A 23,765-nucleotide genomic window follows, 5' to 3' on the forward strand; every position below is an offset into this window, starting at 1 on the left:
CGGCCTTAGCCAATCCGCTAGGGGGAGTCCCAGCGAAGTCCTAGCCAGCGAGTCCGAGGGGAGGGGAGCAGGGAGGGGCGGAGCGGGGGGTGTTGGGAGAGGGGGGAATAGGGCGGGCGACAACCTCTCAAGTACGCGTGCGCCAGAAACGCGGGGCTTGGCGGGAAGCTGAGTCCGGGTCGCGGCGCCGTACCGTCGTTCCCCAGCGCCCGCAGCGACGCTCGCAACTCTCTTTCCCGGCATGCCACGCGGTGCGGCCGCCCTTTGGGCTGTGTAAAGGCCCCTTGGTCTAAGGCTTTCCTATTTCCTGGTTCGCCGGCGGCCATTTTGGGTGGAAGCGATAGCTGAGTGGTGGCTGCTGCTGATTGTGTTCTAAGGGGACGGAGTGGAGGGAAGACGATTGCTCTCTCGGAACAGCGTATCTCATTCCTCTCCCTTCGACTACCCGTGGCGCGGAGAGTCAGGGCGGCGGCTGCAGCAGCAAGGGCGGCGGTGGCGGCGGCGGCAGCTGCAGTGACATGTCCAGCATGAATCCCGAATAGTGAGTGCAGGAGAGCGCCGGTCGGCTGGGTCCGTGGGCCAGCCTGGGAAAGCTTAGAGGGGGCGAGGAGGGCGGAGGCGGGGGCCTCGGCCGGGGTGAGGTGGGGGTGATGGGGCAGGAGAGATTGGCGGCGGGGAGTCGGGCCCCATTGTCTGACGGAGGAGGGGCGGTCGGGGGGAGGGATCGGGTCGGAGGGGTGAGCCGTCCGGGCCTGGACCCGGTCTGGTTGGAGTCCTGGCCTGAGTGCCAGGCCGGTGCGGAGGAGCAGCCTGGTAAGGGGGTTGGGGTGTCGGGGAGTCGGTGGTGGGGTCGTGGGAAGGGGTAGCTTCTCTTGGAGGCAGTGACTTTTGAAGGAGGGCCTGTTTTTAAGGGGAGGGAGGGGATGGGGTGGGAGAACTCTCCTAGAGGACACTGTTAGACCCTGCGCCCGCGGTCTGCGGAGCTGTCAGAGCCGTCGGGGTGGAAACCAGCGTTACTTGCAAATCTTGAGCTTGTTGGCTCTCTCTTCCACCCTCCGCGCCAGGTTGTAGGTAATATGGATGCTTTTCAGGATTGCGTGGGATTTAGGGGAATGGGTAGATGGTGAGAAGAGATTTAAAATTTTTAGTTCTCTTTTAGTTTTTTCCTGGAGCTCTTTGCGAACTCAGCGGTCCCATTGCCTTCCCAAAAACCTGGGCATTTGTGAGAATTTTTTATTTTTTTGAGGACACTACAGTCATTTTGCCATGTGTAGGTCAAGGGAAAAACAAAACACCAGCACTAAAACCTAGGGACATCTTTGTGATATTACCAACTAAAAGGAAGACTTTGCTTTCAAGTTGAAAGAGAAACGAATGGGCCCTATGATAGATCTGTAGGGTTTGGATTACCTACTTGAATGCTTGCAGATAGGGAATGAGGTTCCATGACGTGTCATGAAAAGTTAATGCATTTCTTTTTCTTGCTTACTCAGTAAGTCACCACAGCAGATGTGACACACCTGGCACCTTTCCTGGGAACTGGTGTTCACTTTCCTTGGGAAGACTTTCTTGGGTTCTCCTTAATGGCCCTTAAAAACATCCTTCTACAGTTTGCATATTGAAATTAAGGAATAATTGAAAGAGGTTTAATTGGTATTCCTCTATAGTGTCAGAAGGCTTTGAGGAATTTTTTAAAGCAAAGATCAGTATTTGACCTAAATGTTGAATTTATTTGCTGCTTTGGTCAGTTACTGCCTAACATTTCCCCTAAAAGGTCCGCCCATGGGTTTAGCTGACTGTCATGTGTGTGTCACATGGCTCTTGCAAAATGCATTCTGACTTCAAGTTTTGTAATACTGTGGTTTGATGCTGAAATGTCCCTTTTTTTTGTTCTAAATAGAAGTCATAGTATTTTATTAAAATTTTATATACCTTAAGAAGTTGAAGAAAGTGTTCTAATAGTGTCGTATTTGCTGTGTTGGCAGTTTTTTATCAAGGGCTCCAAGGACAAAGTTGGTTATGCATAGTTGGGCAGAGTTGAACTTGAGGTCCCTAATTTAGTAGTTCCTGGCAACAGTAAAGCACATGGATTTTCCATTTTATGGAGGTTTGTCTTCTGTTCAGGAGTTTCTTAAATTTGCTACATATATTTAGTACTGTAAATAGATCTTGAAGATTAGTTGGACAGAACCATGACAAATGATTTAGACTCTGAATTTGTTTCTCCTTTTGTAAAATAGGAGTCATCTTTATTCCTATCCGGGTAGCTGTGAGGCTCAGGTATATATAGAACAATTTGGTAAACTGTAAGAGCACTGTAGATGGTGTACATCATTATGTGAGGCATTCCAGTAGTGCTGGGATTTAGGAATATAATCCTTACTTGCAAGGAACTTATAATGGAATATAAAAAATAGATTTTATATATGTTGAATACCAGTACGTATGGCAAGTTCCAGATGTGTGGCATGGATTGGAGCCAGAAGATTTTAAAAGAAGGTATGGGATTGTGGTTGGCTAGTAGGGTTTAGAAAGACTTTATAGAAAACAAACCAGTAAGGGAGTTACTAGCATTAGATTTGGAGAAGCAGTGGGAGTGAGAAGGATTGTTCAAGAGAGAAGAAGAAAGAAGAATGGTTAATAAATGGCAAGGGTAGTAATTCTTAAGTAAATAGAGTGCCAAACCATTCTTTCTTTTGAGGACTCTAGATTAATGACCTCAACAGAATCAGTCCCAGAAATCATTTGTATATTTTTATGGCCTTGAGTGTGCCTGTACCTGGGTTACTGTATTTATATTCTAGACTGTCTCTTAAGTAAGATAACCTAGGAGTTTGGAAAAATGTTTGGAAAAGCACTAGTGAAAAGTACTAAGGTGAGAGGAGGTGGTATTTTATTACAGAAGGTCACAAAGGCAACCAGCAAGCAGATTTTTAGAAATCTGAGTTCAGCGGTTTCTTCTTTTTATCTTTAATAAAGTTTGTTACCATCATAAAAGTAGAGCAAAATTGGAAAATAGAGAAAAGAAGGAAATTCTTACAGTTTAATCACCCAAACAGAAGTCCATTTGCTTTAAAACCTTGTTCTAAACTTTAAAGTCGCATGTTTTTTTCTTAAGTTAAAACTTTTAATGGATGAATGCCTTTCATGATTCCACAGTGTTATCCTAATAGCTAACATTTATGGCCACTTATTATATGCCAGGTACAATATTGTACATTATAATACATGTATATTATAGCATACACTTTATATACTAATTTGAAATAATAGTATACTAGGTAATGTTTACAGGTGCACCCCCAAATGTTCCTTGTTTTGGTTTATCATCTATTATTTATCTTAATCCTTTTAGAAACTTTCAAAATCTGCTTCATGGGTGCTGCTGAATTTGGTACTGAAGATGTGTTCTTGACAAAAGAAAAAGTTTGGTTCTCTCAGAATGAACAGGATTTTAGATTTATATAGGTTGACATACGATTACCTGTTGGTAGCTTTATTATGGAATGCTTTTACTTTATGATCTTTAAGTTGTAAGCTTTTGGTTTGGGAGTGAGGAGAATAAGAAATATGTCAATCAATGATTAAATTTTAAGCTTTTTCTTTTACTACTTTCTATGTTATTTGGCTGATTTGGGAGAAATGATGGCCCTGCGTTATCTTTATGGTAGAAATTAAGGTTAATGACTGACTCACTTGAATTACAAATGCTACAAACAAAAACAAAATGCAACTGAAGTGGAATGTGAGCGGTGGAAAAAGTAGATGGAAAGGATCAGAGCTTTCTTTTTTTTCTGGAGATTTGAGGAAAGATTTTGATTTTCCTGAGCTAGGTGGTAAAGCAGGCAGTGATTATTTCAGCACACTGCCTAAGAAGTACTTAACATTATTCTCATATCAGAAGCATTTTTCGTAATCCATTAGCTTCTAGCAGATTGTTTTTTTTTTTTAGTGTCAAGAAAATAATTTTGGCCGTTTCATCAAGGAGTGTGTTAAGAATAAAGTAGGTGTACCTATCATGAATATACCAGTTAACTACGGTAGGAAGAACTATATGTAGTAGTCTCTTTGGATCGGCTAGATCCATCGGTTAATGCAGAAAAAATTTGTTTAAAAAAAAAACTTACCTTGTTTTTAACTTTTTAAAATATCATGGCTTAAGTTTTAGTCAGTCTCTTAAACTTCGTTTTCTGTTATGGTAGACTCAAGGAACATCTGACTTTTTTTTTTTTTTTGTCAGCACTCTGCTTTGAATAAATCTGTCTTTTAACTTAAGGGTTTAAAGGTAAAAACAAGTTAATCAGTTCTGTTATTTGTCTGAAAGAGTGTAATTTCATTAATAAGTATATCATTACTGCCTTTTACATAATTTTTAGTTAGAATTTTTTTATAAGAAAAGAAGCAGAAATCAACTAAAAATAGATTTTCTTTTTGTAGGTTGCCTTGATGACTTTTTCGTAGTGTTGGTAATGATTTGAGAAATTCAAAGAAGTTTAAAGAAGAGGTATTCTCACTATTCAGAATATGATTATTTAATGTCCGTAGAGAATCAATGTATGTAATTCTTTGGGTAATGTAAGTTACCAGTAGCTATATAGACTTTCCATCTTAAGAGTTTTGTGTGAATGGATGATCTTGAAGGATCATTGAAAGAAACTGAAATTTTGCATTTAAAATTTTCTTCTTCCTTTTCATCATAATTAGGTTAAAGTATAAGATGTTGACGGTTTCTTACATATTCAAGGGTTTTTTTGTTTTTTTGGTTTTTTTTTTTTTGTCTTAAAGATGGAAGAGCTTCAGAATCAAGTGTTCTCTTGCTGACTGTTTAGTTGACTTTTAAAGAGAATTTTGCTTTCTGAGCAATTTCTTTAATATTTCAGTTTTTATTCTAGAAGCAATCTTAGTGATTTATCTAAGTGATTATGATTAACAAATGCTAAGCATCTTGCTGGATTCATATCCTATCAGCAGTCCTTTGGCCGTGTGTGTTTTCTCTCCTTGGCAACTTTTGATTGTACATATATGATGGTTTTACTATTTGTAGTTGTAATAGTTAAGTTTCATTTTTGATAGTTAAGAATAGCTTCCTTTTGCTAATGTTACCCACTCTTGTCTCTTTCCTAATATATAAAAACAGGGTTAAATAAAATGCTTTTTAAGATTTTGAGATTTTTAAAGATTTGCTAAAAAATACTTTGAGTGTTTTAAGATGAAGAGAAACCGAAAATGTCCCCCCCACTTTTGTTTTTTAATCTTACAGGGAGAGGGGAACAGTCAGACTATTCCACTGTTTTCTTGTAGAAGGTGGGGCTGAGAAGAGATTGCTTCTTTGATATCTGGAATAGAATTTAGGGAAAAAAACCAAAGTCTTGGCTTTTCTTTGGAACCACCCTGTGATGTTTCAGATTATAAAAGGATAATGGTGTAATGATATTTTGGGGAAAAAAATAGTCCTGAGGCCTTAGGAAACAAGAGAACAAGTGTTTGTTGGTTTGTTTACTGACTTAAACATGTGAAGAAATAGGGTACAAAGGAGAGGTAGGAAATGAAATATTCCTTGGTACTTTTGTGACTGATGGCTCAGTTGGTCAGAACACCCCACTTTATTAAATCCAAGATTGTTGATAGGTTCCAGTTGTTTACTCTGTTCCATGTTTATAGATTCCCAATTCTGACAGGTAGTGTTACCTTTGCTCACAAAGGTGACCACTCTTTGGAAACATTGTTTTTAATAATAATAGCTACTATTTAACAAGTGCTTACTCTTTGTGCCAGCTACTTGGCTAGGGTCTTTACCCAGGATATTTTATGCAGTCTGCATCTCAAACTAGTGATCTTTACAAAGGAAATTGAGTGAATTATATAATTGAAGTTTTCTAGGAACAGTGATGGATTTAACTTGTCTGAATGTATTTTCTTTGAATAACAATAGTACTTAAGTGGAATTGTTCTTTGTCCTTCCTACTCTGCCCATAGATATTTTCCAGTAACTTGATTTAGGGCATTTATTCCTTTTTTTTTTTTTTTTTTTTTTCCCCGGTACGCGGGCCTCTCACTGCTGTGGCCTCTCCCATTGCGGAGCACAGGCTCCGGACGCGCAGGCTCAGCGGCCATGGCTCACGGGCCCAGCTGCTCCGCGGCATGTGGGATCTTCCCGGACCGGGCCACGAACCCGTGTTCCCTGCATCGGCAGGCAGACTCTCAACCACTGCGCCACCACAGAAGCCCTGAGCCTGTTTCTTTATAACGTGATTAGTACCGCCTCCGTTCTGAGTCTCAAGAGTAAACTGTACAGTGCTATGCAGGAGTTGACACGTGTATTCCAGTAAGGGATGTTAGAATATATGTAAGAATATATGTAATATATATATATGCAGGTGGTTTCAATCTTAATGTTTTTCTAACACATTTAATCATTACACATTGATCTCTGACCTTGTCTATTTGAAAAATGTTTTCAATACAGATACTTAAAATCTTCCAATGAATGTACACACACACACACACACACACACACACACGCACACACAATCTGATTTCCCTGGAAAAAAAAGCTTAGTAAAGAAAATAGCCAACCCTTTCTTTCTCTTTTATCAGTTAGACTGTGCTAGGAGTTGAGGGGTTTTTATTTTTTAATTATAAAACACGGACTTTGCTCCCAGGTGATTACCAGTTAAGATGACTCAGGCTCAAACAAGCATAATCAATTTAACAGTATTAGCAGAAATTAAATCTTGTGATATTTTTAAAGAATAAGATGGCATAATAGTGCAAAAGATTTGAAGAAGGGGCCTAGGATTTCTATTATTAACACAAAGTTTTAGTTATATTGCTTTAGCTGGAGAGGAACAGAGCACTGAGGAGGACTTTCCAGAAGCCCTGACACTAGTCTTGGGATAAGGTCAACAAATAACAATTTGAGTTCCCACCACTACTCAGAAATTTTATGTATGTCCATTATTTCCCCTAATAGTATGAAGAAATAGTGTCCTAATTTTACAGCAATCAGAGCCAGAGAAGAGTTAAATGGCTTGCCCAGGGGCATTCAGAGGAAGCAGTAGAATTGGAATTTTAACTCAAGGGCCTGTGATTTTACAGTCCAAGTATGCTGTTTCCAGTTTAGTGTGTGTGGTTAACTTCTAGGAATTTAAAATTAAGCCAATTAATTAGACGACTAGCATTTTTGTGGTCAATTATGTCTAAAATTCGTGATTGGAGAGGCCTTTTTAAAAATGTTAAGAAGGGCTTGTGAGGTATGTATTGTGAATGGCCCTTTGACTTTCTTCACATCTTGTGTTGGGTTGATATTTAAAGCTTCTCTAGGCGTGAAGTTAATTATCTTATCCATTCTCAGTCTTTCTACCCTCATGACTATTCTTGAATACTTATACTTGGGGCCTTAAAGTCATGGATGTCTTTCTGTGAGAAAAGCAAGTAAAGCAGAGAATGCCTGTCTCTTCCTGGAGAGGCAGGCACATTTGCTGCAGACCGTGTTACTGTTTCATGTGTTGCTAGACTTCGGGAGTTGTGATCATAGTACTTATAACTGTTAGCTGGTAATTTTTACACTTTTACTTTAGATTATACTGGTAAACTCCTGTGATACTTTGTCACCCATCATCTGTACTGAAACTTTGGATAAATAGCTTCAAAGTTTTTGTCTGTAGCTCTTGAGATTTTTCATTAGGTTGCATCCTGATTTGGAGGGAGGAAGGAAAAATAATAATAATTGCCACTTATTGTGCCCCTGTACCAGACACTGTGCTAAATGCTTTAGAGGCAATATTTATAATCTTGATCAGAGCCTAATTGGGTGGTAGAGAGTGCTAATTGAATCTTTTTACAGATGAGGAAATAGAGCCTCATAGTGATAGATTAAGTACCCTTACCTCAAGATCTTGTAGCTAGTATGTGATGAAGCCTGAATTCAAATACAGTTCTTTCCAGGTCTAAAACCCATGCAGGCTTTGAAAGGTAAGGAGGTATGGACACTTACAGCCCCTCCTTGGTGCGTTTTTCACTAAATATTTGCTGTTATCTACGTGGTAAGACCATTTACTCTCTTGTCCTCTTGTATGGCTTACTACTTCTTCAGAACAACCAAAGTTTCCCTCATTTTCAGAATTCCAGCTTTGGATTTTTGGAACACTGTTTTAAACAGAGATAAAGTGGAACATGGAAAATTAATCTATTGTCTCTAAATATTTTTTTTAATGTAGTTTTAGGGGTCAGTTATGGGGAGAGTTTTTTAAAAATTGCTTGGCTGTTTTCTTAAATATGGAGGAAAGACTGTTGCCCTCTCAGATTCTTGGTAATTATTTATTTGACTAACAGGCTGCTTTTGTCCATAGCTGAAGGTTTATTTAGTTTTTTTTATTAATTTAATCACAAAAGTAATATGTACTCTGTAAAATTCAAATGATATAGAAGCATATGAAGTAACTAAAAGTTCTTACCTCTTTTATCCAGCCTGATGGGCAATTTTGTTGCTGTTGCCGCCACACCACATGGCATGTGGGATCTTAGTTCCCTGCCCAGAACCCACGGCCCCTGCAGTGAAAGTGCAGAATCTTAACCACTGGACCACCAGGGAAGTCCCCTGATGGTCAATTTTGAATTGTGTTCTGTGGAGCATACTTAAAGTGAGTGAAGAAGAAAAGTAGATGTCAAGCACAATTATTGCAGCTCAAGTTTTATTAATCATTCCATACCCCAAAGACTAATAGATTAGTGTATAGTTTAAAAGTGAATTCAAGTTTATTTGGCCACTATATCATAATATCATAACCATGATTTTGTTTTAAATTTGTTATGTGAGCTTAGTTTTAGGGTGTTTTCAAGTATGATTTTATAAAAAGATAAAAACTAAATGATTCCTATCATGCAGGTGAACTTGTTCTAGGTGAAAGAGAACAAGTTTAGGTTCCATTGAACTTTTTAATATAACAGGCCTTTTCTAAGGTATACTTATAGCTGACACTATGAAATTTGTATTTTGGGGGTACTGTTTGGATAAAAACAATTATATAGTTCTCCACTGTTTACTTTTGTCTTCCTTGGTGTGTTTCCAAAGGGTAGTTGAAACTTGTGTTAATGTCAGTCAACTATCTCTTATATTCATTGACAGGTGAATTATGTCTGGTAATCCAAATTTTGTTTCATAAAAGAAGAAAAAAATGTTTATTCTTATTTAATCCAAAAAGTTGACTTCATATCTTTGTGGCTATATTGGGAATGTGCCAGTGCTGTCTGCTTACAACCTTGACCTACTCTACCTACTTAGATGTCATTTGTGTTCTGACAGGTATGCTGAAAGAACTTGTAAGGTTGTTCAGTCATTGAATAAATCATTGATTAAAAGTTTTTCCTCCCCTCAAATGACTTTTTTTTTTCTGGTTAGAAAAGTAATACAGTCTGACTGCAGACTTTTTAAAAAATATAAAGAAAAGATTGAGTGTAATCGTACAATTTAGACGTGTCCATTTTTCCCCAAATCTTTTGTGTGTACAAATTTTTTTTAACAAAAGTGGGTTATACTAGACAAACATAGTCTGTAATCTTTTTACATAACAGTATCATGTAGTAGTCTCTTTTGAGATTATAGAATTCCGAGTAGTATTTTAGATTCAGCAACAAGCAGATTCATCTCCTACTTCATATTTTATAGATGTAGTTTGGTAACTTCATTAAAAAGGAAAACATTTTACCTAAATAGAATTTTGAGTCAAAATGGGTTTTGGTAACTTTTTAAAAATATTGTTTCATGCTCTCTCAATAGTGATGTTTTTTAAGGTATAGAAAATGTTAATGCTTACATGCAAAAATGGCATGAGTATCACGATTATGTTCAGATCATAAATAATGGAAATAGAGGATCTAGAGTATTGCTGAAGTAGACCAGGAGTAGACTTAAGGAGAAACTGATAGCAAAAATAATTTTTCACTTGCTACCATATTTGACATTCCACCATCCAATTATTAAAAGGTTGAATCTGCCCCTTTCCATCGAGCCTTAATCTATGTCAGTCTTAACTGTCTTACTTTCTCACTGAATTATTCCCACTTTAATATTCTCAAAACATACTTGTGCCTCAAAAGCAAAGTTTTTATTTTACAGAATCCAGCATGATTTATGATTGTTGATTTAACTCGAGAAAACACAAAATATGTCTCTCATGTTTAAAAAATATCAGGGGCTAGCTTTTCAATGAGATTGTACCTATTTCACTAATGTCCTCATAGTTTGTTTTTCTAAAACCTTTTTATTTTGAAATAAATATAGATTTACAGAAGAATTGCAAAAGTAGTACAGGGAATTCCTGTATACCCTTCACCCAGCTTCCCCTAATATTAACATCTTATATACCATGGTACATTTATCAAAATTAAGATATTAACACTGGTAAACTATGAACTAAACTATAGACTTTTATTCCAATTTCTCCAGTTTTTCCACTAATGTCATTTTTCTGTTCCAGAACCTAATCCAAGATACCATATTGTATTTAATTGTTATGTCATGTTAGCCTCCTTCAGTCTGTGAGTTTCTCAGTCTTATTTTTCATGACCATGACAGTTTTGAAGAGTTTAGATACTTTGTAAATTTCCCTCGGTATGCATTTGTCTGATGTTTTCTCATGATTAGACTGGGGTTATGGATTTGGAGAGAAATACCATAGAGGTGAAGCACTCTACTCATTACATCATATCAGAAGGTACATAACATCAATATGACTTACTGCTGGTGATGTTCACGTTGATCACTTAGTAAAGGTGGCATCTGTCAGGTTTCTCCAGTGTAAAATTACTATTTTTCCCTTTCTACACACTGTTAGAAACCAGTCGTTAAGAACCCACACTCAGGGGAAGGGAACTAAGCTCCACTTCCTGGAGGGAGGAGTGTTCAAAGAATTTGTGGGCATATGTTAAAACCACTGCAGTAATAAATATTTGGGGGGGACAAATTTTGAGGCCGTGCAAATATCCTAAGTCTCCTTGAAGTTTCACCCACTAATTTTAGCATTCATCAGTGGATCTTGCCTGTAGCAGTTAATCTACCAGTGATTTTCTATTTCTCTCATCCCTTCTACATGCATTAGTTGGAATCCTCATGTAAGGAAGTGTTGTGTCTCCTCTCCTATTTATTTAGTTAATGATTTATACACTTATGGACTCATGGATATTTATTTTATTCTTTGGGTTATAATCCAGTACATGATTGTTTACTTTGTGGCTCACATTGTTGCCTTGGCCATTGAGGTTGGTGTCTGTCCTTTTAATATGCCATGTCCCTGTAAATTTTTTTCTCTAGCATTTTGCCCAAAATGTTACTCAAGTATGGCTATAGATATTCTTTAGGTGTTTCTCACAATGAAAGAGACCTGATTAAAAACGCAAAATTAAAATGTTCTCTGATCTCTTAGCACAGTGCTTTGTAAAAGGCACGGTGTTATATTTTGGATGAATAAGTCAGTTTACCTTCACACAGATAGGTATGTTAAACATAAGAGTGGGGAAAAACAGACTCCAGACTACTTACGGGGAGAAAATATGAAGTGTCGTTGTCATAGTAAATTAGACATGAAAAGGACCTGAGGAAATTCTGATTGGGAACAGTGGATAGGATTTACTAGAACTATCTGATTTAGGTGAGTGGTGATTACAGTTGTACATAAAGATTTCTCAACTGATATAATTCAGTTTTTTCACTTAAGTCAAAATGGTATTGCAGACTGAAAACTTAATCCAAATTCTTGAGAATAAAAGAAAAATACATTTAAAGTCTTACTATTTGCTAAATTATTCTTGACTCTTTGTACCAGAATTCTGATATTGAGCTTTCTAACTTTAGATTTGTATATTTCCTATCAACACTTCTACTGTGTTCTGTTTTATAAATATAGTTACAGAAATGTCTTTAAGTGATCTCAAATATGAATTCTCTTGTACATCCTGTGTATTAATAGTTTAGAAATAAGGTACTATAGGAGTAGGTAATTTAAAACGTTCCAGTGCAGGTAACATGCTGTTGATCACAGTCTCCTGGTGTGTGAACTCAATAAGGCAAGAAGTTTGTTAGTTGATTTTGTTTGCCATTCTCCTCCACGTCTCTTGTGGTGTTAGTGAAGCTGATGGTTTGGGAGAGAACAAAATAGCCTTCTTTGACAAGATTCATTTTGGAACAGAGTGCTCAACTCTTCATGTTATTTACAATGGCTCTGAGCCTTAAATTATCAGGAACTCATAAATAACGTTTCAAAATAACGCCGCTTGTAAAATTTAAAAAGAATGATAATTGAAAAGTAAGTTTAAAAAAATTGACTACTAATTTCCTTGAAATCATAATGTAACTTGTAGCACAGTTAGGAAGCTTTCATGTTTTTTACAGCCTTATGGTTATTCTGAAAGAGAGAAATTGATCTTTAAGGTAATGAATGATACCACAGGCAGCATATGTGGGCCCAGTGCTGTCTTTTACTGTAAAGGGGTCCAGTACCACTGATTCAGAGGATGTTTATTGAGTGTTTACTGGATGCCTGGCACTGTCCTGAGGGAAACTGGTTAATTCAGGGCATTTGTTGTATCAAAATTTTTGTTAAAAACTAAGTAATTGTAGTAGTATCGGTGGTGTGATTTTCTTTCTTGCTGACTGAAATGTAAATTCATTGCTAATGTTCAGTGTTCAGCATTCTTAAGAATTCATTTGGTCTAATTAAAGAGAAAGCTATCAGTAGTACTGAAGTGAGTCAGCACAGCAACTGCATTGACTAAAAGTTGTTTGGTATTAGGTACCAATAATTTATTAAGAGTAAATTTTTATAATCATTATCCCCACTACCCCCTTTTTTCCTTAGGATCTCAACTGGAAAGGATGTTAGTTGTTAAGTTCATCCTATGTTTCAATCAGCTCTTCCTAATGACTTATTTAAAAGCTTACTTCCTTCTGTGACCTTTATTTTGCTGCTGACTAGGGCACTTTGGATTTTCAAAAAAATTCTTTCCTTTAGGTATAATTAGGAACAATAAGTGTACTATGGTAATTCGGTAAAACCAGAAAGCTATGTTTTAAGTAATACATATCACTGTATAAACCTAGGTAACAGTTGATTAATATTCACAGAGATAATCACTTCTAAACATCTTGCTTACATGTAAATCTGATAATTGTAATCTACACTTCATTTGCAAGTGATACTTGGGGTTCACTTTAAGTACATAGCATTTTTTTTTAACTAAATCACAAGGAAGAAAATTAAGAATCATGTATATCTTCTGAAAAAAAGATCTGTGAATTCTGGATTTGTTGTCATTTTGACATTGCTTTAAAAGAACATACAGAGGGCTTCCCTGGTGGCGCAGTGGTTGAGAGTCCCCCTGCCGATGCAGGGGACACAGGGTTGGTGCCCCGGTCCGGGAAGATCCCACATGACGCGGAGCGGCTGGGCCCGTGAGCCATGGCCACTGAGCCTGCGTGTCTGGAGTCTGTGCTCCACCACGGGAGAGGCCACAGCAGTGAGAGGCCCGCGTACCCAAAAAAAAAAAAAAGAACATACAGAATTGGTCAGAGTTGGGAACAATCTATGAGAGATTCCTTTGGAGACCGTTGGCTGACTGTCTGTTGTCTTCAGGTTCATGAAAAAATTCCTGGGAATGTTTTGTTTTGTTTTTTAACATCTTTATTGGAGTATAATTGCTTTACAATGGTGTGTTAGTTTCTGCTGTATAACAAACTGAATCAGCTATACATATACATATATCCCCATATCTCCTCCCTCTTGCATCTCCCTCCCACCCTCCCTATCCCACCCCTCTAGGTGGACACAAAGCACCGAGCTGATCTCCCTGTGCTATGCGGCTGCTTCCCACTAGCTATCTATTTTACATTTGGTAGTGTATATATGTCCGTGCCTGGGAATGGTTTTTTGTTAGGTTTGGCAGCGGTAAAGGTGCATAAACGTAGCCTAGCTTTCAGTGTTTTCCAAAGAATGCTTTAATACAAGCTTAGAATGTTGGGAAAGTTGTGCATTTACACAGCCTTTGATTTTACTGCATCTCCAGTTTAAGATATTTATAATACAGACTTTCAGAAGTTAAATGATCCATTTTAAAGGGAGAGAATTCCAGGTGGATGCTAGGGAAGGATCATAAAAGCCCTTCGTTGGAGGATTCTTATGAAATAATGACTTTAGATTGGAATTTGAAGGAGAGATACATTTCATTGGCAAGAACAATGAAAAGTTAACTCCTGGTATTCTAATATTGCAGAAGAGTGGGATTTTTCTAGCATAGGTCTTCGGCCCTCCAAGAATGCATATCACTTATGTTTCCTTTCATTCATTGCTTGGCAGTGGAAGTTCAGCTGATATTAGAGATCATGGGTGGCATTGCCTATCTTATTTTTACATAATTCTGTCATGTTCAGTGATTCATCAAAAGGGCTCCTGCTGTTTGTTGCAGTTTGGTCTTCTGTTAGGCCGTTCATGGGCTTTTCAGGAGCTGTAGTCTTCCTCGGTGAGCTGTTATTCTTGGCTATATTTTTGTTGCTGTAGAACTTAAAATACAATATGCTTTTTATTAATGTGATTTTCTTTTTCTCTTTGCAGTGATTATTTATTCAAGTTGCTTCTGATTGGCGACTCTGGAGTTGGAAAGTCTTGCCTCCTTCTTAGGTTTGCAGTAAGTTGAAATCAAAATGCTTTTAAAGAAATTAATGCTGTTTATGTTTTCTAGGGAGACAAAAGTTTAAACAGTTTTATTCAGAATATTAACTCTTCCAGAATTTATATATTATATATAAAGCCTCCAAGTGTACATCCCCAGTGATATCTAGACTCTTAAATAGAAGAAATGCTGTTGCTCTTCAAAGAAATTCAAGCAAAGTATAGTTATAAAGTCAGAGTGTCTAATACTCTTCTTGGAGATCAGTGTTTCATTCCAACATAAGTAGTGAGGTAAGGGGAAAATAATAGGTCTGTGTTGAAAGTGACTTGATGGAAAACAAATCTTCAAGTAAAACTTCAGTAGAATAAAAAAAAGCAGGGCCTGGTACAAAATTCTTTTGAAAATGGCATAGTGTTCTATATGCTGAAATTTACAAACTGATAAGTAACTTTCAACCTAATAAATAAAATCTACAGTCTTATTCATAGTCTTATCAGCTGCCTTTAAATTTAGCATGTTTTCCTTCTCACTGTCTAGATCATTGGTTCTTAAGAGTATGGACCAGTAGGGATTATCAAGACCGTCTTGGGGTCCAGGAGATCAAAACTACTTTCCTAATAACACTAAACCATTAGTATTTACTAAGTAAATAATTACTTAGTACTAAGGCAAAAGACATTTGCCTTTTTTCACTCTATTGATCTTTGCTCTGATGATGCAAAAGCAGTGGTGGGTAAAACTGCCGGTGCCTTATTAGCACCATGTTGAAGTAGTGCTAAGCCCCAAATTATACTCACAGTCCTGGTGTTTACCTCTGTTCACTCACAGTGAGGAAAAACACCATTTTCATTTCAGAGTGTCTTTGATGAAACAGTAAAAATGATTAATTTTTTTCATATTTTTTTAAATTGAGGTATAGTTGATATACAATATTACATGTTTCAGGTGTACAACATAGTGATTCACAATTTTTAAAGGTTATATTCCATTTATAGTTACTATAAAATATTGGCTCTATTCCCTGTGTTGTACAGTATGTCCTTGTAGCTTTTTATTTTATATATAGTAGGTTGTACCTCTAAATCCCCTACCCCATCTTGCTCCTCCCTCTTTTCCTCTCCCCAGTGGTAACCACCAGTTTGTTCTCTATGAACAAACTGTGAGTCTGTTTCTTTTTTGTTACAGTCATTAGTTTATTTTTTTAGATTCCACATATAAGTGATATCATACAGTACTTGTCTTTGTCTGACTTATTTCAGTTACGATAATACCCTCCAAGTCCATCCATGTTGTTGCAAATGGCAAAATTTTATTGTTTTTTATGCCTGAGTAGTATTCCATTGTATGTATATGTATACACATTTATTCATTCAATCTGTTGATGGACACTTAGGTTGCTTCTAAAAATGATTAATTAATAAAATCTTGATCCTCGAGTATTCTTTTTTTAAATATTCTGTGTGAAGAAATGAGGAGTTTGCATAAAGTAGTTTTACTGAAGACTGGAATATGTTGGTTGTCTCAAGGGAAAGAAAAGCACTTGTATAGTTGTTTCCATTTTGAGCTAAACTAGCTGCTTTTTTCATTGAACATTTTTTTTTTTTTTTTTTTACTTGAAAGAACAACTAACAAACTATAATTATGTAGAATTGAGTATTGGGTACACATTTTATCAGATGAACAGACATTATCACTTCAAGGAAAATATCTAACAGCATTTGCTGTCTGTAATAAATTCAAGCTTTTCAAAGGAAAATTAGAATTTTAGAAAACTTAAAATTTACCACTGCAAGCTTGACAGCATCTCAAATACTTAATATGACTTTTCTGATGATATAAGTGATATTAATGAATCCCATATATATATATATATATGTATAAAACTTCACTATATATAATAGTTAAAAAATGAGACCATGGAAGTACCAGAATAAAACCTAGGTGGCTCTTTAATCTTGTGTGAAAGTATTTTCTAACACAGAAAAAAAATCAGGAAAGAAAAGATTGTTAAATTTGATTGCATTAAGATTAATGCTGAGCACATAAAAATGTTGGAAAACAAATGGTACTAGGAAAAAATATATATGAGGAAGGGGTGATATTCTCAATATATAAAGCACACTTACACATTAATAATAAAAGGATGTTTGCCCTGATGGAAATATGAGCAAATACATGAGCGGGCAGTTCACAAAAGGAGAAATACAAATTGCCAATAAATATGAAAAAAAAGGTTCAATTTTATTTGTATTTAAAGGACTTTAACATTAGATATTACTTAACTTTTATTAAATTGGCAAATATTAAAAATTAATTAAAATTAAGAATAATTCCTAGTATTAAATCAGCAATTCAAAAAAAATCAGCAATTCTAGGTAGGTGGGAAGAAGCTGGCCTCTCTTGAGGAAAATGGCTATAGCCTGAGGTATTTTTGCTTCAAAGAAAATTCTTTGCAGGATGCCTATTGACCTAAGTCATAGGTTTTCATACTACCTACACAGTAGAATCACCTAGGATGCATTTTGAAAATACTGATTCTCACACCCCTGAAGTAGAGACAAGCTGCAAAAGGTGTGATAAATGTATAAGCTTTGGGAGTACAGAGGGAAGAATCTCTTAACTATTGGCTGAATAGTTGGGGAATGTTTGGACAGTCAGTATTGCCTGAGCTCAGAATTGAAAAATGAATAAAAATTGTCATGTGACCCAGGGACTGGGGAGTAGGGGGATAAAGCTTGGGAGTGGGGAGAAGGAGATACTGAGAATTTGGACAGTAGGAAGGGCATGTGCAATGGTTCAGAGGCACGCAAGTGAGGGTCATTTAGGGGTTTATAAGAATTCTAACAGCATTTATAAGTATTTCTAACAAAGTAAGTGGCATGTACGAGTGCTGAATGAATGTTTATTGCATTCATTTTGTTCTCTATCCACTTTCTATAGTACCTGATGCTTATTAGACAAGTAAAAAATTTGAATTTAATGATGAGCATTTTGTCAAATTGCAGTCAATGCTTCAAGAGTATCCTTTTATCCAGTGATTCTATGTATGCATTAATGTGAATATATGTGGAGGATAAGTCAGCATAGCTACCTCCAGCCACTTGGAACTCTTCTTTGATCACATTTTATTCTTTAGTGATCTTTGTTTCAGTCTCATGTACACATCAGGTTCAGCATTATCAAGACTTCCCCACACTGGCTTCATTTAATCCTTTTTCCCCTTCTCTTTGTTGGGAGTGCCACAAATGCAGATCCCAGATGTGTCATTTTCCCCTTATATACTTCAATATGTATTTCTAAGAACTGGACATTTTCCTATTAAATACATTTGTGGACTTAACAAAATAAATTTCCCTAGTTGTCTAAGAAGTGTGGTGTTATAGTTGGTTTGATTCACGATTCAAAACATGGTTCACACAGACTCATAGACATAAGACAGTTGTTGCCAAGGGGAGGGGAGGATGGGGTGGGATGGAGTGGGAGTTTGGGGTTAGCAAACGGAAACTATTATATATAGAATGGAAAAACAACAAGGTCCTACTGTATAGCACAGGGAACTATATTCAGTTTCCTGTGATAAACCATAATGGAGAAGAATAAAAAAAAGAATTTGTGTATACGTATAATTGAATCACTTTGCTGAACAGCAGAAATTAACACATTGTAAATCAGCTATACTTCAATTTAAAAAAAAAGGTGTAATCTAAAAAGTTTAAAAGTTTATTGTTCACATAAAAACTTGTACACAAATGTTCACAGCAGCATTGTTCATAATAGCCAAAATGTAGAAACCACCCAAATGTCCATGAACTGATGAATGGATAAACAAAATGTGGTATATCCATACAGGGTACCATTTTTCAGCCATGAAAAGGAATGAAGCCATTAATTTTGGAATTAAATAGTGCTGATGGTTGCACGACCTTCTGAATATACTAAAAACCACTGAATTGTACATTTTAAAAGGGTGAATTTCATGTATGTGAGTTATATCTGTTTAAAAAAACTAAGAAATAAAATTGACTTGTAAAAAATTTCAGGAGAGTGACATGATCATAGCTTTGTGGTGAATAAGTGGATGGGGAGGAGCAAGAGTTCCACTGATTAGAAAATTAGAAAAATCTTTCATAATCATTGAAAATATAAAACCTTTCTCTGTGTGATGTATGTAAAGAATTTGCCAAGAGATGTTTGGAAAAATTAATAGCTATTGAAAAAAAATGTTTTAAGAAGAAACCATTAAAAAAAAAAAAAGAAGAAACCATTGTTAAATAGCACTTTGTCTTCAGAACATGAACAGAGTGCAGGAGAGGATGGAGTGGCTGTTCTCAACATGTTATGCCTTATAAACTTTGTTTATCAGCTTTGTAGATAAAAATTAACTTTATATTTTCTTATTTACTCTATTGAACATTCATTTTAATTGTTAGCTTTCTTTCCCTTCAGGATGATACATATACAGAAAGCTATATCAGCACAATTGGTGTGGATTTCAAAATAAGAACTATAGAGTTAGATGGGAAAACAATCAAACTTCAAATAGTAAGTAATTTTTGGACTAGAAATTTTTGTGGAAATTATTTTGGTAAATTTAGAGTGTATTTGTTACTAATATGTTAACAAAATTAAAGTATCTTAAGAATCATTCATCTAATGACAGTGGTAGAATAAGAATTGTTTAGATTAAAAATGATATAAGATTACCTTCCTCATTGAATTTTCTATTCATAAAGCAGAGAAATACATGTTTTTAAGTCAAACTTGGTCCTAGTTCTTTTTCTTGTGCTTTTATCAGTGTGGTCTAAGGGGTCTAAGTTGAGGTTTACCTTGTCTTATAGCAGAAGTATATTGAGCAATTTTCGTGTTTTTTATTGTGCTGAATACTATGGAACATTCGAAGAAACCTAGGAGAGGTTCTTCATATGTGGTTTAGTTGAAGAGTATTTATTAGATAGTATGTACCAACTTTGTAGAAAAGTAGAATTTTATTGGAAGGGAACTTAGCTTTTCTTACATATTTTACAGCTCAGAAGATGGATGCTAAGAGATTCAGTGACTTGCCTACAGTTACTAGCAGAACCAAGTAACCCATAGCTCTGTTTTCAATATTTTGTGTCCCTGTGCCGTCCTCACTCCCTTATCCATCCTTATATCCTCAACCCTGAATTAGAAGTAGACAGTTGTAGTAGAAACTTAATATGGGTCTGGCTACTACCAGTGTGGACATACCTATGGTCATAAAAAAAAACCTCTGGGTATCTTTTAGAGTTGGCTATTAGTATGAGGTAACATAGAATCTAACAAGTGACTGTTCTTTATATAGAATTGATAACACCCTGAACTGGAAGGAGTTCTGAATTTGGAGTCAGAAAACTTGGATTTGTTGTCTTCATTCTGCTATTTATTAGCGTCATGGGTTTAACTTCAGTCTTTTTCCTGAGACTCAGTTTCTTACCTCTAAAATGAGTGTGATAATGCTTGATTTAGTAACTAATAAGGTAGTTTTGAGAACCAAATCTATAGCTCTGTGTATGTGTGTATGATAATGTATGTGAAAGCCCTTTGTAAACTTTTAGGCAATATACAATTGTTACTGATGATACGACACACCCAGACGAGTGGATATTTGATAGGTTATTTTTTTTCTTTGTTCTCTCATGTGACTCTGATAAGGAAAAGAAAGGTACATTACAAAAGAATTGTGGATTTTGATACAAGTGACCAACACCCTTGATGTCCCAAATTAGGACTTGCAAGGATGTAGTTATCAGAGATACCTTGAAATACTTTCAACCAATGAACAGAGTATCTTCCATATTGATTTTTCCCCATTATATGTAGAGTGCCAGCTTGGCACCATAAAGAATATTTCAGAAAGAAGCACCCAAGCCTGTAACTACTGATGTGAAATGATTGTGTTATGTGTGATCATTGGTCTTCATAACATTTGGGTATGTATTTGTGAAACACTTATATATTGCTACTTCCTCTGGCTGGAAGGGATCTTATAGGTCACTCAGTCTTCTTTCATCTTCAGTAGGAATTTCCTTTCCCTATCTGGTGCCTTTTTTGAACATTTCTGAGAAGCTCACCATTTTTCAAAGCAGCTAGTTCCATTTATAAATAACCTCTTAGTTATTAATTCTTTATTTTGAGCCAAAGCCAGTTTCCTTTAACTTTTGTCTCTTACTACTCAGCCTTTTGTAGCTGCCTGATAGAGATTAATTTCTTTTCTATTGGCAGCCTGCCATTTAGATTGATCTTACCACACCTTCTACCTCTGAAGTCGGTCATTCCCTTCTGGAAGCATGTTTTCAGAACCTTTTACAATTCGGGTTTGGGTTGCTCTTACATTTTATCGTGTCATTTATTAAAATATGATTCCTAAAATCAAATACAAAGATATAATCCAGCCTGTGTGACTACATGGGGTAAATTCTCTATTGATTCGGACTCTGAATTTCTTTTTTTCCTCTCACACTTCAGGGACTCATGCCATTTTCTCACCATTGGCCCATTCAAGGACATAAAAAGAAAACCTGCGTTTACTACATTTGCTGCCTCAATAACCATTTTACCTACTAGTTTGGATCTTAAAGTTTTTGATTGTTTTTTTTGGTTTGATTTTAAGTCTTATATTTTGTGACTAGGGCATTAAAAATCTAAATGCAGGATTTTACTTTTAACCCTGTTACATTTCATCTTGCCTGGTTTGAATTACCCTTCCAAGTTTTCTGGATCTTTCAAAATGATTGCGTTTATCTATATTTTAATTATCTTTTCTGCTTTTCCTGTTCAAGTGTGCCATCTGAGTCTTTATCAGAGTTGGTGATTACAGAACATTCAGCAGTGCGGGGCACGTACAGAGTGTAGTCCCATACCATGAAAGGCCTCTTTCTGTGATGGTTTATTCAATTTCGAAGCTTTATGGAAATGCATACGTTACACAGACATTCAGGTAGATTCAAGGTTGCAGGGATGAATGAAACACAGCCCCATAGGAGGAGATCCCATTTCAGTGGGAGAGACAAACATGGGAAAATCAGTTACCCTGTGATTATGAGGGGTAATGAGGATTATGTACATAAAGGGTGATCAATTACAGAGGAAGGTACTGTTAGGATATAGAGTCAGCAGAGTTTTCAAGTGGCAAGGAGACCTCAGAAGTTTTGCTCTTTGGATGCCATTGCTTAGTCAGCTACAATTCTTTGTTAACATTTATGCAGAAACATTTTCTTCCTGTTGCTGTGCTATCTTTGTGAAAGGGGTTGGTGGGCAGAGAAGAGAAGGGAACTAACATTTTATTGAGCAGCATCTATAATCAGGCGTTGTGCTAGGCATTTTACAAGCATTAGTTCATTTAAACTTTGCAATTCTACAAAGTGAGCGGTATCTGGGATTTATAGACGAAGAAACTGTTAGGTGACTCTCCCTAGAGTTAAGCATCCAGGAAGCTAAAGATGTTTTGAAGTCACGTTGGCTTGGCTCCAGAGGTCATGCTTCTCCAAGGATATCCTGAAAGACTTGAGGCTCCTTACTGATACAGTAGATCTAGATAGTCTCCTGACTCTCATAGGCTAGTACTTTGGACGAAAAAGGTAATGAAGCTATGGTGGCTTTTGTTTGTTTTAAGTTAACAGTTGTTAACATACTACCTTATTTGCTTCATTATTACTTCTCCCCGCCCTCCCCCCTCAGTATGTTAAATTATAGATATGATACTTTACTCCAGAAATACTAATTATGCATCTCTATTTTACTATGTAGCCACCATTATTACATCTAACAAAACTGACGCTAATGCCTTAATGTTATCTAATATCCAGTTTGTATTTAAATTTCCCCAAAATTAAAGCTTATTTTTAACAGCTCTAGGTTGGCTGGGTCTTAGAAAAGGAAGTGATTTCACTGAGTGCTCCTGAACTTTTTTTTTTTTTTTTGGCCATCTAGGACTAGTGGGGATCAATGTCAAGTTCACAGATATATTCCAGAACTTTACAATTCCTTCCCACTAAAGGCTGTTGCATCTTAATCTCCACTCGTCTTAGGCTTTAAGTCCACTTTTTGTTTTTGTTTCCTTAATGGTAATCATTAAGTAACTCATTCTGTTATTTCCCCATCAATCAAGATGTTATCTTTTACCGGTATTTTTTAGTGGGGCAGGTATCTTTTCTAAACAATTTTTTTTAAGAAAAGGACATTGTCTAGGAGCAATTTAAACAAAATTCTCATTGCCCTGGTTAAAATTGTGGCTTTAAAAATCTGTTTCTTGATTTTTTTTTTTTTTGGGCTGCATTGGGTCTTCATTGCTGCGCGCGGGCTCTCTCTAGTTGTTGCGAGCGGAGGCTACTCTTCGTTGAGGTGCGGTGGCTTCTCTTACTGCGGAGCACAGGCTCTAGGCGCACGGGCTCAGTAGTTGTGGCACACGGGCTCAGTAGTTGTGGCGCACAGGCTTAGTTGCTCTGTGGCATATGGGATCTTCCTGGACCAGGACTCGAATCTGTGTCCCCTGCATTGGCAGGTGGATTCTTAACCACTGTGCCACCAGGGAGTCCCTTGGTATTTTTAATAGTTTTTTTTTAACCCAGAACTTTAATGTAGCAATGTTATTTGTTTCCAGTGTTGGAGCCTGAATGAAGTGTGGTAAAGTGCTCTTAAAATGAATTTTATAAAAGTATTTGGAATCATGTTACCTACATTGTTTTCCCTGGGATTAAAATAATTGTTCCAGAGATGGCTAAAGTGCTGTCTTGACGGGTGGTTGTCTGCATTAGGTCCTGTCAGCGCTTTCCATGATGATAAATTGTGCTAGCAAGTAATTCTGTCTTATGTGTGAGAGTCGTACTGTGTTACAGGGGTGTTAGTAGACCAGTAGCTTTCCTAAAACCAAGTCAGCCTGTCTTTGCATTCATACTAGCCTGGCACAATGCTAAAGGCTGTGGAGAATATGAAAAGTATGACAGTTTCTGATCTCAAAGAGCTTATAATTATAGTATTGGTAGCATTACTGCAAGCTAAATTAGATACTACCTTCTCTTCTGAACCTTCGGGTATTTGGCAGTTACCCTGCAATTTAGTAGTGTGAGCACAGAGAGCTAATGTTT

The 23,765-nt window shown here is 36.6% G+C and overlaps 1 protein-coding gene across 5 annotated transcripts in view; it reads left to right on the forward strand.

Annotated features, from left to right (window-relative positions):
• Positions 1–302: 302 nt before the first annotated feature.
• RAB1A (RAB1A, member RAS oncogene family) overlaps positions 303–23,765 on the forward strand; it is a 50,212-nt gene continuing 26,749 nt past the window's right edge. For 4 of the 5 annotated variants that reach the window (XR_012325672.1, XR_012325671.1, XR_012325673.1 and 1 more), the window contains exons 1-3: positions 303–541; positions 14,604–14,676; positions 19,108–19,203. Coding sequence is in view for 2 of the 5 variants with exons in the window: in XM_073791301.1 (XP_073647402.1) it covers positions 519–541; positions 14,604–14,676; positions 19,108–19,203 (192 nt within the window). In the remaining 3 variants the exon portion in view is untranslated. The remainder of the gene's footprint in view (positions 542–14,603; positions 14,677–19,107; positions 19,204–23,765) is intronic. The other variant, XM_019942755.3, reaches the window with a different exon arrangement.

This window comes from Tursiops truncatus, chromosome 14 (genome assembly GCF_011762595.2).
Source record: "Tursiops truncatus isolate mTurTru1 chromosome 14, mTurTru1.mat.Y, whole genome shotgun sequence".
Lineage (NCBI taxonomy): Eukaryota > Metazoa > Chordata > Mammalia > Artiodactyla > Delphinidae > Tursiops > Tursiops truncatus.